Below are 16,096 nucleotides of genomic sequence, written 5' to 3'. Positions count from 1 at the left end.
AAATCCAGAGCAAGGGGCACAGAAATGCCTGGGGGTGTAAGCCAATCTTGCCTTGCTGCCTGGCATAGGGCAAATGGTTAGAATAGAGCCCCTTTTTCAATTAGGTGGGTTTTGTCTCTTCCTCATTTGGTTACCTTATATTTAACTTCAGTCACACTTTACTGCAGCGCTGCAGGTTGGCAGTGTGAATGGCAGAGGGGCAGCTCTAGTCTGCCTTACACTTGTATTATATTGCGCCTGGCTGCCAGAGCTTTGCCCCAAGGCCAGTACAGGGCTAATTCTCTGTTAAAGGCCTGTCAAATAAGGTTACTGTCTCTCAATATGATTGATTTTTTTTTATTAATATTTATACTATAAATGTATAAAATAGTCACATACATACATTATGTACAATAAACACACTGTAAATACATTCATATACATCTGTGAATGACAACACTCCAAAATAAGTTATTAGCCTCAATAGCTCAACAAATGAATGAGATATAAGAATCTTACACTGTTATGACTTTAGTGATTAGGACGTTTGCAGTCAGCTGTTCGTGGCCACAGAGGTTGCGCCCGTGGGTTTTGCTTTTTGGCTACAAGGAGCTGGAAATCCTTATTTGATCTGTTTGGACCCGGAGGCAGTACAGGGGTATGTAGGCATATAGCTGTATCTGGACACCCTGTGCTAAAGGCCCATAAAGCTTGGCTGCCTCTCACTCTGTGCAACATTATCACCCCAGGCCACACATGAAGCCAAAGCAATGTTCTAGCCCAATAATAAGATGTTGCAGACTTATTTCAGCCTCATCGGTTTCGAACAAGGGAGGCAACATACACCCACACCGAATAGATGTTCTTTGGATAGGGATGAACATAAACTGCCAGTGCAAACTCCACGTTGGGCACCTCACTGTTCTGAACGCCTGTACTGTACACTGCCTCTATGAGCGGTCTCACCTCCGAGAAGGCCATATGTATGGGGAAGCCGGAAAACTGCAACAAATACATACATACATATTATATATATATATATATATATATATACACAGAAATACATACATCAATTCGCTCACTGGAAATGAAAAACAGCCCCTTTGTTTCAGCTGTTACTTCTCAGTTTCCTACCTGCCCATGGGGGGCTGTACCCCTACATAGTGTTCCCCAATTCACCATAAGCGAAAAGTATCAGCAACAAATAACGCAAAATAGCGGAGCTTGCCATAGAGGGATGTCATTTGGAGAAGTACATGAATTTCAGGGTATTATCACTAGGCATATAAATAGCAGGGAGGCCAGATATGAACAGTAAGGCCTGTATAGGGCAAGAACAGCAGTGGCTTTATATGGGCTTCTGTCCTGATGGTTCTGCAAAGCCACTCACGTGAGACAAACCAAGTGACAAGTAGATAGGAGCCGCTGCAATCCTAAAAAAAAGTGGTGCCTCCCTAATGGACACCTGTCAATTAAATTATACAAGTTCCTTCTTCCAGCAATAAAGTCAGGGTGATTTAATAACCATAAAAGAGCCATCCCTACTATAGTGAATGGGAGGCAAATGGTATATGGTGGGGTAGAGAGCAGCCAGTGTGCCATCAGCATAATAACTATAAGGAATGTCTGTTGGGTACATTATTACATCCCAGCATGCATTGCCCCGGATGCCTTACCCTATAGTCCCCGAGCTGCCTCTGTAGTTCTGCCCGATGATCTTCCTCTACATCCCGCCCTCGGTTCAGCTCCAGCAGAGGCAGGAAGTGGCGCAGGGTCGAGGTGCAGAATCTGTTCCAGCGAGTGGGGTGCCGCGGTCTCCACTCCATGATCTTTTCTTTTAGGATCTTTTCAATCCTTTCAATGAAGTGAAAAAAAAGATAAACTGATAAGTAATGTTCAGGCTGAATAACATGACCCTTAACAGCTACAGGTAGCTTTGCATTGCAGCAAATGTGTTTATATATCATACGTACACTGTGCAGACTGTGCATACATAATATACATATACACACACACACTATACATACCATACATGCATACATACTGTACAAATATATATATATATATATATATATATATATATATATATATATATATGTATATATATCTACTGTACATAAATACATATGGTGCATACATACATGGGAAATATCCTGTCACTGAGAGATGATGACATCCCTGTGCCGGTATTACTCTTAATTCAGCCAACAGAGCCCAAACTTATTTCCCCCCAATGAACTCTATATACCGGTAATTAGCTAGAGTAGCACTTAATTTACCCTCTGCACATTATAGAAAAAGGCACAAATGCCCCCCTGTGCTGCAGTGGATAGGATAGGTGCATGTACGGTATGAGTATTAAAGGGTAACTAAGTTTATGGCTAAGATTTATAGTAGTGCATAAAGTTTCTCTACCATTACCTATGGCCTACTGTACTGTACATGCAAGTCACAGTCCCACATTCAGCTGCAGCCCCCTCTCTCCCCCAGTGCCAGTGGGAAGCAGATAAGCACAGTAGGGCCCCAGACTGCAGGGTACACACATTCAGCTGCAGCCCCCTCTCTCCCCCAGTGCCAGTGGGATGCAGATAAGCACAGTAGGGCCCCAGACTGCAGGTTACAGTTGCACATACACATCATTGTACTGTAACAAGAATAAGTCACATACCTGTCTTGCAGTTCAGCGGCCGCTGCCTTGTCTATACGCTGGTACATCAGCTCCTCTGGCTACAAAAAGCAAATGGGCAGTTTTAATTGACAAGGAAGAAACCAATTTACAGCACCTGATTGTGGAACCGGCACAACCCACAGGTGCCCACATCCCCCAGCAAACACCAGATGCCGACTCATCCTATCCTGATAGCAGTAGCAGTTACACAGCCAGGGAATTGGACCATATTGCTCCTTTTTGACACTGAATATAAATGATAAAGGATACAAAAGGGGATTTGTCCTATCCTAGTAGTACAGGGACAAAAGGGTTAACACGCTAGCAGGAGGCAGGCTAATTGAAGAACTGAAAGAGATCCACCCCTTTGGTCCTCCTCTTCCCTGCATTAACCCCTCCTCCAACAGTTCCCATGAGATGTATGTAGGTAGGTAAGTAGAAGCAGGGAGTGAGGGTGGGGGCTACCTGTGCTGCCGTGATGGGACAATGAGAAAAGGATTTATGAGTAAGTATTACTAATCCCCTTTTCTCGGGCAGTACCTAGCCAGCACAGGGACAGATGGGTTAGTCCCAGAGCAGGGATAAAAGGGTGGGATATTATCAAGAAGTTAAGAGGTGCAGGCCTCTAACATGGCAGGTAACAGTTCTTAGTGTGCGGTTACTCCAGGTTGGAGTATGTTGAACTTGTAGCACTGTGTGCATGTGTGTAGGGAGGGCTGTGTTGCTGTTTTGCGCAGTTGGGCTGCTAAGGCACTGTTTAGGAGTGCCGAGTGTGCAGTGACGGGAATGGTTGAGTTGGGATACCCTGGTGATGAGTTGGGATACCCTGGTGATGAGTTGGGATACCCTGGTGATGAGTTGGGATACCCTGGTGATGAGTTGGGATACCCTGGTGATGAGTTGGGATACCCTGGTGATGAGTTGGGATACCCTTGTGATGAGTTGGGATACCCTTGTGATGAGTTGGGATACCCTTGTGATGAGTTGGGATACCCTTGTGATGAGTTGGGATACCCTTGTGATGAGTGATTTTATCCACTGGTATATTTGGAGGCCTTAGCCCCTCTGTGGGCTGGACCATAGAGTACAAATAGTGAGCCTCATTTCCTGAAATTGCCTGTACCAGGGATGTAAAATTTTAGTGCTCATGCGATGTCTAGGTTATGGGGGAGGCACAACGTCCTGGAAGTAGGTGTTGGGCAGAGAGATTAAATAGCAGCCAGAGAGAAGGCGAAAGGGGCCCCAGTCACTAAGGCTTACAATCTAAATGTGAATAAATGAGGCAGAGCAAGCAATCAATACCTGAACACTCGAGAGCCCAGGATGAGGGTAACTTCTGGAAAAGAATGGTTTCCACATATTGGTCCTGCTTGTGTCAAAGGTCATACTCACTGGTGCGTCGTACTGCTGCGTGTTAAACCAAATCTAACAGACAGAAATATTCATCAAACTGAAGGATTCACAACTCCCCACAGCACACATATAGAGTTTGTTAGCACTTCAGTCTCGGGCAAATAAAGTCACTTGCTTGCTTAAGGGCTCTGGCACACGGGGAGATAAGTCGCCCGGGACAAATCTCCCTGTTCGCGGGCGACTAATCTCCCCGAAATGCTATCCCACCGGCGAAAATGTAAATCGCCGGTTGGATAGCATACGCGGTGGTTGCCTTGAGAGGCAGTACACCTTGCGTATGCCATCCCGCAGGTGATTTACATTTTCGACGGTGGGATGGCATTTCGGGGAGATTAGTCACCCGCGAACAGGGAGATTTGTCCCGGGCGACTAATCTCCCCGTGTGCCAGAGCCCTAACAGGATGTTCACTTTCTTTATCTGTATGGTGTAGGCATTTATATTCAAGACAATCTGCAGCTGGTTTTTATGTTATCCCTGTTGTGCATTTTTAATTATTTAGCATTTTGTTCAGCAGCTCTCTAGTTTGGAATTTAGCAGCTACCTTGTTGCTAGGTCTAGTGGACCCTGGCAACCAGGCAGTGGTTTAAACGAGTCTCAGAAATATGAATAGGATGGGGCCTGAATAGAAAGGAATAGAAAGTAATAACAAGAATACAGGGAGAAACTATGTAGCCTTACAGAGCAACAGCTTTTAAGCTGCCGGGGTCTGTGACCTCCCTACCTGACAGATGAAAAATGAAGAAAAATGAAGACCAATTAAAAAGATTCTAAGAATAGGGCATTCTATAAATGTTACCAATCAGGGTGTCACACCCATCAGGCATTCCAAAATGGCAGCTGACAGACTATGGCAGGCAATAGAAAACACAAGCCCAAGGATCTAGGTACTTACATTATCAGCATTAATCAGACACCCAACACTTTGTAGTGGGCAAAATGTGTCATACTGGCCATAAAACCTTCCAGTGCTCGGGTTCCATATGATGTACTGGTTCTGTTCCAATGTCAGCACATATGTAGTTGGTCCCTAAAATAAATGAATAGAATCATCTCTTAGGACATTCAGGGAGCTGGCAGCATAGCTATATAAACTGGGAAGAACAAAGAAATGGAGGATTTCACAATCACTATCCAGCATATACCCAGGTCACTAAGTGGCAATGCCCCCATGAGATATACTATGGGGCATAATGGTTCTGTTAATCTGGGCTTTACGTTATCACTTATTCATATTTCCCAAAATTCTCGGCAGAGGAGCCCCCTAGGAATATCGCAACTTACATTCCCATAGTTCAAAAGTGATTGGCTCCTTAAGTGATTATAGGGCTAATTGCTCAAACACAGCTGCCCAAGTTTCTCAGTGGTATGTCCCTTTGGAAGCTGAACCCTTGGGCCTGGTTCCATAGGAGGCCAGTGATCACCTATCTGAGCACAATTAGATGCCAGCAGAACCGTGCCCATCTAAGGAAGCAGATAAAGCCAGAAATCAATTGCTAGGCTCCGGTTAGAGTGCTAAACAGGCACAAACACCTAATTGTCTCCTTGTTACAGAACATAACACTGCTGTTTCTGCGCCAGAGGAGGGCCCAACCCATACAGCACAGAGTGAAACCAATTGCATGGCGGAAGGACTGGCTCTCACCTCAGGGACTGCGTTTCCGATCAGGAGCCATGCCTTCTTCCCCATGGCCAGAAAGTAATTGCACAACAGGACAGCGTGTTCCTCTTCGTCCCCAGCCAGGAGATCAAGGAATTGCTGAATAAAAGAAAGGGACACAGTAAGAGATATGAGCAGCACATTCTGTGCAAGGCTAGCCTGGATACAGCGGCTACACACCATTACATTATCATGGGAATACAAGTCAGTTAGTGGCCAGGTATTATGCCCCAAATGTCTAAAAGCACCCAATAAGATTCCTCTCTTTCCATAAATGTGACTGGCTACTATCGTTATACTAGCATATCATCCAACATTCACCATTGAAAAATGGTTTAAGGCTATGCTACAAAACTAACCATGCACGCCCAATCTGCTAAATCCCTGCCTAGGTTACTAAACACAGCTTGAGTTTTTGGAAAAGTAAAGATAATTTAAACTAACTTCACAATATACATCAATTAAAAACTATGCAGTCTTTTCATGACTTTTAATATAATGATATGCTTTGGAACAGTTCCCTAAGCCCCACCCCCTGTTCCCCTGCTGATCTGGCTGACTATTTTGAGACTCAAATAAAATGTAACAGTAGTCGCCTCCCCTCAGCCTGCCTTCAGCCTGCATCCTCCCAATCCCACAATTCCCTACAAATGTGATGTCAGTAAAAGAAGGAACATCCCAGTGCAATGCATTGTGGGTTATGTAGTTCCGGCATGCTGTCTCTAAGCTGCAGAGAAGTTGTTACAATTTGTAACATCAATGTTTTAGTCCCTTCTCCCCTGCCAGGATTTAAAATGATGCAGAAAGAGAAAACTGCAGCTGGATTTCAGCATATAAAAATTATATTTAATCATAATCTTTGGCAGAACAGATTACAGTGATAGTTATATTAGGGGTTTCTGTGTTGTGTGGGGCTCTTTGGTTGGGAATCCAGAGTTCCCCTTTAAGCCTGATCTCTTAAAGCCATTAACAAAAAGGTAATATTTCCATATAGATTGTAAGCTCTACGGGGCAGGGACCTCCATCTTTTTGTGTCTTTGACTATTAATTATATATTGTATTTATCTTTATTTATTGTTATACTTTGTATTTATCTATTATTATCTTAATAACCCCGTTTGTATAAATGTATTCTACTGTACAGCTCTGCGTACATAAGTAGCGCTTTATAAATAAAGATATACACTTAGATTGTAAGCTCCATGGGGTAGGGACCTCCTTCCTACTGTTTCTCATACCACATGGCACTTATATATATATATATATATATATATTTATTGTATTTATTTATTATAACACTTGGCCTCCCTTTGTGTAATTGTGTATATTGTAAGATTGTACAGTGCTGCGTACCCTTGTGGCGCTTTATAAATAAAGTTATACATACATACATACATACATACATAAATAAATACAGAAACCTGATATTTTTATCTGTAATGTCTGTAACTAACCAGCAGGTGGAACCTGTGTCCCACCAGTGTCCTCAGCATTCTCATTTTCATTGCTATCTGAGTTTCTTAAAGGCATACTATCATGACTTTGACCTTGAAGTATCTTGGTGAACAGGCAGCCATCTCAGTTCATCACACACACAGGTAGGGGACAGCCATAACAGGGCGGGGCAGGTCGTTACTTACATCTGCTGTACTCCATAGGTTGCAGATTCCAGCAAACGATACATTGTCTGGCAGGAATGGGATAAGAGAAACATAGTGCGCCACCAATTCCTGAGGGGAGAAAACAGAAAACTGAAATGAGTTTAATAAAATCTGTGCACGGGACAAACGGTTTCTATAAACGCTAATGATGTACAACCTGTGCCTTACTGGATTAAACAGCAAATTGGAACGAGACTGAACAGATCTGGTAAAAACAGATCCAACCCTAATGGGGTTATGTTACAAAAGGTTCAAAGCTTGTTCTAGGTCTAATCACCTATAGCAAAAAATCAGCAGCTAGCATTTACTGATCACCCGGGCCCAAACTGGTCACCTCGGCCCAAGACCTGATGCAACACACGAAACGCGTCAGGTCTGGATCCTTGAATAAAACTTATTGAAGTTTTACAACCGCTGCCCAGGAGTCCGTTGAGTGCATGCCGGTGATGTTTTTACACCTGATTTGAGGTTGTGTTTTCCCTTGCTGCGGGTCTGGGGCATTGCACCCGGGCCACTGAGAGGAAGCGCTGAGTGTATATCTAACCGTTCACAACTGCACTTAGTATATTAATTGCATTAACATGAAGACTGAATATCTACAGAGCGAGAGGTTCGGGGCATAAGCACCCGGACCTGTAGTCTAATTTGGTGAGCGTTTGGCTTGTTATAAGAAACCATTAAATTTAAGCTTAAGTTTATAGTTCACCACTACACAAGTATATAAGTGAATAGGAACGACTGGGAGCCTCCAGACACACAGAGTGAAGAGTACCTTGGCCCAAAGAACTAGAAGCTATATTTTGATTTAAAACCTTGGGCAGGTTTAGGTCACTGAGGAGAAATAAAGCTCATCAAAAATGGGACTAGAAATGCTACATCTTTTTATTTGGACCTTGGATACCGGCCAAAATCCCCCCATCCAACCCAATCATGAGGAATCTTCCCCTTGGCCTTGTGAAGTCACTGATGAATATATCTGAGAAGTGAGAGGATAGCACTCTGCCATAGGCTGATACTTACGGAAGCGGCCTGAGTATTATTTGGGTGAGCATCAAGAAGTTCCTGTGGTGGATTCAAAGGCTTGATGTATCTAGTTACAAAAACGGTGGTGCCGTTGATATCTGTCACAGTAGTGAGGCACTGGCGGTTGGGGTACTTCTGCACCCCCTCGCTTTGGTACTTCTCTGCAGCCTGCAGCAGCTTCTCATCTTCACGGCTTTCAAACTTCAGATAAAAATATAAACATGGGAAGGTTTGCATAACTGATTCAAGTAAAAAACTCCACTCACTGGACACCATCTAATGATCCACGGATGTTATTGTAGCAGTGATCACAGGGTGATTCTGAATATGTCCCCATGTGCCCCCTGCAACGCTCACTAAGGAATCGGAATGTAGCTGAGAGTTACTGTGGTTCAGGGGAATCCTGAATCCTATATCATCTGTGCCTGATTTGGAGATCCAGGTGGTGGCAGAGTGGCCAACTACGGGTGCCCTATTCATATTTATGATGTCTGGGGGAATCCATCTCAGGGTGGCACACCTTGCCCCCCAAATATATGGGGAAGTGGATAAAGCATCTTCATATTTTTTCCCTTATCTTTGGATATGTAACAACAGGGTAATGTGAGAATGCTTTTTATTTTGGCGCGTAATCAATTTTACAGTATTTCATTATACTTTAAATGTGTAGGGGAAAGCACAGAGACTAGTGGCATGTGGGTCAGCCTGAAAGCCAGTTGGGCTGTAGTTAATGCCAGCCAGTCCCTCACTGACCTCTCCAACCTTTCCCAGCCCTGCTAGTTGTGAGTTGTTGCACTTACTTCAGTCACACATAATTGCTTTACGACCCCCCCCACCTTTCCCTCCCAGCAGCCAATCAGCAGAACAATGAGAAGGCAGCAAGATACTAGCTCCCTGACACCTGTATTGCTATAAATGCTCCCATGCCCCACCTATAGGTAGATATGAGATTAGCAATTAATAGTAAGAAATCCAAGTCCGGCTTGGGACTCCTCCAGTTACATGGGAGTAGGAGAAACAATAGGTTAGCTGAAAGCAGTTCTAATGTGTACCGCTGGCTCCTTCTGAAAGCTCAGGCTCAGTGCACAATGCACTGAGATGGAGCCTACACACCAATATTACAGCTAAAAAAATACAATTATTGGTTCAAGAATAACATTTTAAACGGTAGAATCAATTATTGGCAATGTGAACAGTGTAATATAGTAACAAACTATACCATAAAACTCATGACAGAATCCCTTGTAAGTAAGGCTTGCAGTATAGCAGCTCACAGTAGCTTCCAATAGCTGAAGGAATGCATGTGACCAATAACAAAGGGCAATACACATACACATTGGAAAGCCTCACCTTTTCTCTCACAGGCTCTCCGGGTACAAGTTGAGGCTCGATGGTGATGAACAGTGTTAGAAAAGAGCCTTGGCTCAGACCTCGCGTGGCATCATATCCACCTTCAATGCCTGCGCTGCGCTGTTTGCTGTAGCCCAGAAGCACCGGGGGAGTTTCAATTAAAAATGTCCCATCAATCTGCAAAACAGGAATTAGTTAATGATGGCTGCAGGTAGGGCAAACAAATGCCTTTTTGCTGTTCTGGATACACCTGAGTTACACTGGTCCTAAACAAAGGCTGGACATCCTAGGGGAGCTTGAACTGAAAGTCCGACAACTACTGTTCTAGAGTAACATTCGGATTTATTATTGTTATGCTATGTTATTAAATATCTTTATTTATGCCGTGCTAGGCTCTAGGGCAGCAAACTGATTTTATTTCTGGTGCACAGCACAGATACAGTCCCATAGTGTTCGGTAGTCAGTTGTCTGAACTTTAGCCTGCTGATTGAGAAGTACTTCAGTAATGGAAGGGCTTTTAGCTCCACTGCTTTGTGCTCTTTAATCTTGAATTAAAACTGTAGAATTCATGTCCAATGTAAGCCCAACTCACACAGGGGGTATGTAGACACGTGCGTCTGTAACTGTAATTATGGTAGCAATGGCATAGAATTTGCAGTCAAATCAAATCTCCAATCAAACAATGTTGACTGATAATTCAGTTCAGTGGAAAAAGCTTTGAAACTGCTGCACTAGATCTCTCCCATATGAACAAACATATGGTACTTTAATAAGATGTCGGCAGGTATTATTTAGCAAATTAGGAGTGGTTAATGAACCCTCTATATCAAAAGTTTGGAAGATTTAACCAAAAATGATAAATGACTGAAAATAATCCCAAGATGGAGGTCAGATTTTCTGTTTTGGTTACACAGTAACGCATTGTGTCCAAATAAAAGGGAACCACTGTAGTTAGACCTGATTAGTTCATTAATATCAGCCATTGTTAAACAACAGCAGATGTGGACGTTATACTTACCCTTGCCTGAAAATAGATGGTCGTGAAAGGAATACGAACAGATCCCAACCAGTGTCTCTCTATCCGTGTATGAATTCCATGTCCTCTCTCCCTGTCATCCTTAAATTAGTTTATAGTTAGCATTTATCCAGGTAAAAGGTAAACATGGAACCCAAAAGCAGTAAGAACTGATTTGTATTCAGCCAAATACTTATTGTCACAAAGGTTATTATCCCACTGCTACTATAGGCACCATCTCTCCCTACTATACCTGCTATCCCACAGCCCAAGTCCCTTCCCAGAGGCTATTATCCCCCCACTGCTACTATAGGCACCATCTCTCCCTACTATACCTGCTATCCCACAGCCACAGTCCCTTCCCAGAGGCTATTATCCCCCCACTGCTACTATAGGCACCATCTCTCCCTACTATACCTGCTATCCCACAGCCCAAGTCCCTTCCCAGAGGCTATTATCCCCCCACTGCTACTATAGGCACCATCTCTCCCTACTATACCTGCTATCCCACAGCCCAAGTCCCTTCCCAGAGGCTATTATCCCCCCACTGCTACTATAGGCACCATCTCTCCCTACTATACCTGCTATCCCAAAGCCCCAGTCCCTTCCCAGAGGCTATTATCCCCCCACTGCTACTATAGGCACCATCTCTCCCTACTATACCTGCTATCCCACAGCCACAGTCCCTTCCCAGAGGCTATTACCCCCCCACTGCTACTATAGGCACCATCTCTCCCTACTATACCTGCTATCCCACAGCCCCAGTCCCTTCCCAGAGGCTATTATCCCCCCACTGCTACTATAGGCACCATCTCTCCCTACTATACCTACTATCCCACAGCCACAGTCCCTTCCCAGAGGCTATTATCCCACTGCTACTATAGGCACCATCTCTCCCTACTATACCAGCTATCCCACAGCTACTATGCACCATTTCTACCACCTATAGGACTAATTTATGAAAATGTGCACAATTAAAGTTTCTGATATTTACTCCACCAAAATCTCTGCCAACAAATCTCTAGGACAGCTAGTGTTTGGAACTCTCCTTCCAATGAGAGTGCCATTATTTTGCCTTGCACAAAACAGCATGCTCATAGTTACAAACTTACTTCTAAAATATCATATGACACTTCATCGAAGACATTGATAAACACATCATCTTTCACAGACTGCAGACTGGCCGTGCTGTAGTCACTATTAGGAGCCCTGCCAAGAGACAAGATTACAACAGGCTTATGCACTGAGCTCTAACAATGCACACAAGTGATCGTGTAACAGGAGAGGCTCATTAAATCCAACTCAGCATGTTTCTTGCTTTGCCTCACTTTCAGCGCCAATGCCAGTGGGAACACGTTTATCCGTGGATTTACAGCCGACCCTAATTACAGCAAGCATCAGATGTGACTTAATCAGTCGACACGATCTGCTTTAACATCAACATAAATATTCTTTAAGGAACCCATGTACTTGGATTACAGCTAATCTCTGCATTTGCTAAACACACTTTAGGCTTTGTCCCACAGATCTAGGCCAGAACTCATAAAGACTATACAACATGCAGGGCTGTCTTTACTTGTGCCGGGGCTCACAGAGACACTTTATGGGGTTCTTGCTACTCAGCCTTACTCTATCTAGGTGTGGGGCTTAATCAGTGTCCAATAAGCAGAATTATTCAGATGCTGGATTTTTACTGGGGGCATTTTTGTAATACTCATCTTTTTATACAGACCCTTTCCCATTTATCTTGCTAGGATAAGATTAGATAACTGAAATTACTGGGGAAGAAAAAAAAATAAAGACCAAAGGCAATTAGTAAAAGAATATCAGAGGCTACATGAAAAAAATTTAATTTTAAGGCTGTGACAGACGGGGAGATTAGTCGAATGCAGATGCGAGCATTTTTGCACAATTATAGGAACAGTAACATCAAAATATTTTAATACTTAAATTTCCCCAAAACTGCTATAATGGTAGGTACGGTTTAACTCCCCCGTGGCTTGAATTTTACTTGCGGGGAGGGGGCGAAAAGGTGACAGGCAACTTGCATTTCTCTGTGCGATGATGCGGAAGTTAGCTTTGGCCTGTGGATAAATGGAGTGGATTTCGGCACAAAACAGCTGAGTATACAGTTATGTGCTGAAATCTGCTCTGTGTGCTCTGATGCAATGGCTCCGCGTGCATGCACAGCAATAAGCTTTTTGAAGTGTAGGGGCGGATTCTCGGCCTGTGGATAAACGTAAAGCACCTAACTTTATTTCAGCGTCTCCCGTTTAAAGTATGCGAACACATTACCCCCAAAGCTATCCGGAGGATTAGAAACAAATTGCAGACGCTGATAAAAAGTTTTAGGTTTTTTAGTGAACAGCTCAGTGCACCAAGAAATGAAAGTTGTCTTTTTACCCTCCTGCTACGGTGCATTTTGCAAGTAACATTAAAGCTGAAAATTTCAAAAAAATCAAAAAGCAGTAAGCCTTACCTATTATTATTTAACTTGGGCTGATTCTATTCTACATGGGCTGCATGGTTCCTTGGAAGAACCAGAGAGGTAAGGGCGAGGACAGCCAAAAGGAGCCAAAAATTCAAGCTATTTTTCAACATTTTAAATTTGACAGACTCAATGAAAATAGTGGGTATAGTGTGATTTCACTACATTTGAGTTGCATTTTAGCGTTTTTAAGCACTCAAGTTTTTGAGATTTGAGTTTCTTAATAAAATAGTGAGTATTTAAGATTTTTAAGTTTTTGAGTTTTTCAAGTTAATAAAAACCCTTGAAATTCGAGGATAATGTTTCATTAGCACCGCACCTAAAGGGAAGCACGAGTTCCTCATTCCAGTTGGGGTTGGGTCCATCTGCCGTTGTGGTCTGACAGACGGTACGCTGGAATGAGACTTCTACAAATGGTCGGACCAAGACCTGGAACACAGAAAAATATTAGGAGAGGGCTAATGCTGGCTAATGTCACCATTTGTAAAGAAGAGAACATACAGGAAATGCTAAGGCACAATTATAAAGAAAATACTAAAAAAGAACAGTCTTTACTGATGCTGAGTTGGTTAAAACTAATTTTATACTTGTCCCAGCACCCTGACCTCCCCCCCATGCTTGTGCACCCTCCCCCCACACAATGCTCAGCCCCACCCCCAAATGCTACCCCCGTCACTCCCCAGGCTTTCCCTTTACTGTCAATCACCCCAGCTAGTTCTGGCCCTGCACTGGTATAAAAATACTGTATGAATAACTTCATTATGGATCGCATCTAATGTAATGCCATAGCCTCCCATCACCAAAGAGCAAATGAGTTTTTTTGCAGTGGGTTAAGCTAGCAGATGTGGGTTTGGGAGGTATATAGGTAAGTCGGCACATGAGCAACCAGGAAGTCAGAAATAACATCTCAGAGGCTGCCAGCAATACCATGACCTGGCCTGCCACCTTGAAATAGAGGCATTTATATTACCTGGTTAACGGTCGACTCTGGAGTTGGGGTTTGGCCTTGAGGTGAAGCAGCGGATGTGAACATTTCATTGAAGGATCTTGCAGACCTTGGTTGTTGTGCTGGTTTGCTAATGATTATAAACATTTACAGTTAATACCTAAGAAATGGTACATAGAATGTAAAATATCTGTCACAGTATCAGAAATATAAGGTACAGTGAGGAAAGCTGAGTGAAGACAGAATGGGATATGAGTGTAGGTGAATAATTTCAATCAGTATTCTCACATTAATTTGAAAGTTCCAAAGCCAACACTTGGACTCAGGAGCAGTAGAAATGTGCTCTATGGAGTATAAATTGCGCTTCCCCATCTGCCAGTTTGGCACTTGCCAAGAGAATGAATGCCATCTGTAATGCTTGGTGGGGGGTGAATAATTGTGTGGTTCATCATTTGAGCGAGGGCCTCCACTTGCAGTTAAAGCAAACCTTAACACTACTGGTTTGAATGACTTTTTTGACAATTCTGTGATTCCTTCTAGTGGGCACCAGTTTGGGGCTTTTATTCTTCTGCAAGATAATCCCCCATGCATAGAGCAAGGCCCATCCATGCAGGATGTTATTACAGTAAAATGGGCTAGCTTAATATTAATACCTTTGGTTATGAGATGTTGAACAGACATCTGGACGTTTTTGGTAACATTGTATATAATTAGCAATATAGTCAGGACCGTATTTCTCTATAGGCACCTGAAGGCCCATGCCTAGGGTGTCAGGTTTAGGGTGTGTCTATGTGCTATTGATATATTTAACCCCTCTCTCTCTTCCATGAGTGGTTAAAGGAGGGGGCAGGCTAAGGACCAGTGCCTAGGACAGCACTGGACCTATACAAAGCCCTGAATATAATGTATACCTTGTACAGATTTGCCCTTAAGCTTTACAGGCTCTCATAGAAATTCTGTGTACTGCCGATGTTCTGAATACAAAGTATATGCAGTTTAGTGTTCATAGTGACAGTAGTGGAGGCACAGTGCAGCCTCACATTTACAGTAATACTAAGAGAGCACTATCAGGTACAGTAGTACACGAAGAGATTTAATTGGCAGCAGAGCCAGACCTTCACTTGTGTAAGCAAATACTAAAATGGAAAGGAATAAGGAAGCAGATGGGCTTAGCGCAGACAGCAATATATACAATGGTTGGAACAAGTAATGTAGGATGATATAAAGCTGCAGTGGGAATATAATGGCAGAGTAGCAGACACAGCACATCTGCTTTATGTGCACTACAAAGTGATACTGTTTGTATATTGTGTTTGTTATTCAGTGGATATTCTCTAGGTTCCTTCTGAAATGTTCCAGTGCAGTGAGAGATATGATACTGAAGCATTCTCCTAAGAAGGTTCCTCAGCAACTTAGTATTTCTCTTTATAACCCCAATAAGCTAGCTGCACCAGAACAGTACCTGCCTTTCACATATAAAACCTGATGAAGTGTGATATGGTAATAAAAAGTCACAAACCACAATGCTCACAGTCCCCCCCAAACCCCTTCGCTACACCCCCCCTGACACACAGAACTGCGTCCAGCTATTTATTCCTGCCCCTTCCATTCCCACAGAACTTGCCCAAGGCCACCAAACCAAGGATGTCCAGCCTGTGGCCATGGAGATGTTGCTGAGCACAACTCCTGCCATCCCACCAACAGCAGAAGGTAGTGGGCCCTGAGAGCTTGGGCTCAGCAATATAAAGAATGCCCCAGGCTGCTCACCCTGCTTCAACAATAGTTTTTGTATTATTAACAGAACCACAGCACAATAATTGCCAAAATTCTTAATTCCACTGATTTATGTTTGAGGCTCTATCCTTGTTAACACAGCCTCTGGCCTATCCTATAAG

General features: G+C 43.3%; 1 protein-coding gene across 1 annotated transcript in view; it reads right to left on the bottom strand.

The window, feature by feature from the left end:
* Positions 1 to 320: 320 nt before the first annotated feature.
* cc2d2a (coiled-coil and C2 domain containing 2A) overlaps positions 321 to 16,096 on the bottom strand; it is a 55,923-nt gene continuing 40,147 nt past the window's right edge. The window contains exons 24-36 of the mRNA XM_002938643.5: positions 14,226 to 14,331; positions 13,575 to 13,684; positions 11,880 to 11,976; positions 10,771 to 10,869; positions 9,753 to 9,929; positions 8,400 to 8,603; positions 7,359 to 7,448; positions 5,704 to 5,817; positions 4,954 to 5,088; positions 3,950 to 4,072; positions 2,648 to 2,706; positions 1,656 to 1,833; positions 321 to 981 (exon numbers count right to left, since the gene is read on the bottom strand). Of these exons, the coding sequence (XP_002938689.2) occupies positions 793 to 981; positions 1,656 to 1,833; positions 2,648 to 2,706; positions 3,950 to 4,072; positions 4,954 to 5,088; positions 5,704 to 5,817; positions 7,359 to 7,448; positions 8,400 to 8,603; positions 9,753 to 9,929; positions 10,771 to 10,869; positions 11,880 to 11,976; positions 13,575 to 13,684; positions 14,226 to 14,331 (1,681 nt within the window). The 3' untranslated portion in view covers positions 321 to 792. The remainder of the gene's footprint in view (positions 982 to 1,655; positions 1,834 to 2,647; positions 2,707 to 3,949; positions 4,073 to 4,953; positions 5,089 to 5,703; positions 5,818 to 7,358; positions 7,449 to 8,399; positions 8,604 to 9,752; positions 9,930 to 10,770; positions 10,870 to 11,879; positions 11,977 to 13,574; positions 13,685 to 14,225; positions 14,332 to 16,096) is intronic.

This window comes from Xenopus tropicalis, chromosome 1 (assembly GCF_000004195.4).
Source record: "Xenopus tropicalis strain Nigerian chromosome 1, UCB_Xtro_10.0, whole genome shotgun sequence".
Taxonomy (NCBI): Eukaryota; Metazoa; Chordata; class Amphibia; order Anura; family Pipidae; genus Xenopus; species Xenopus tropicalis.
The sequence above is the reverse complement of the archived record's forward strand: the minus strand, read 5'-3'. Positions and strand labels throughout refer to the sequence as shown.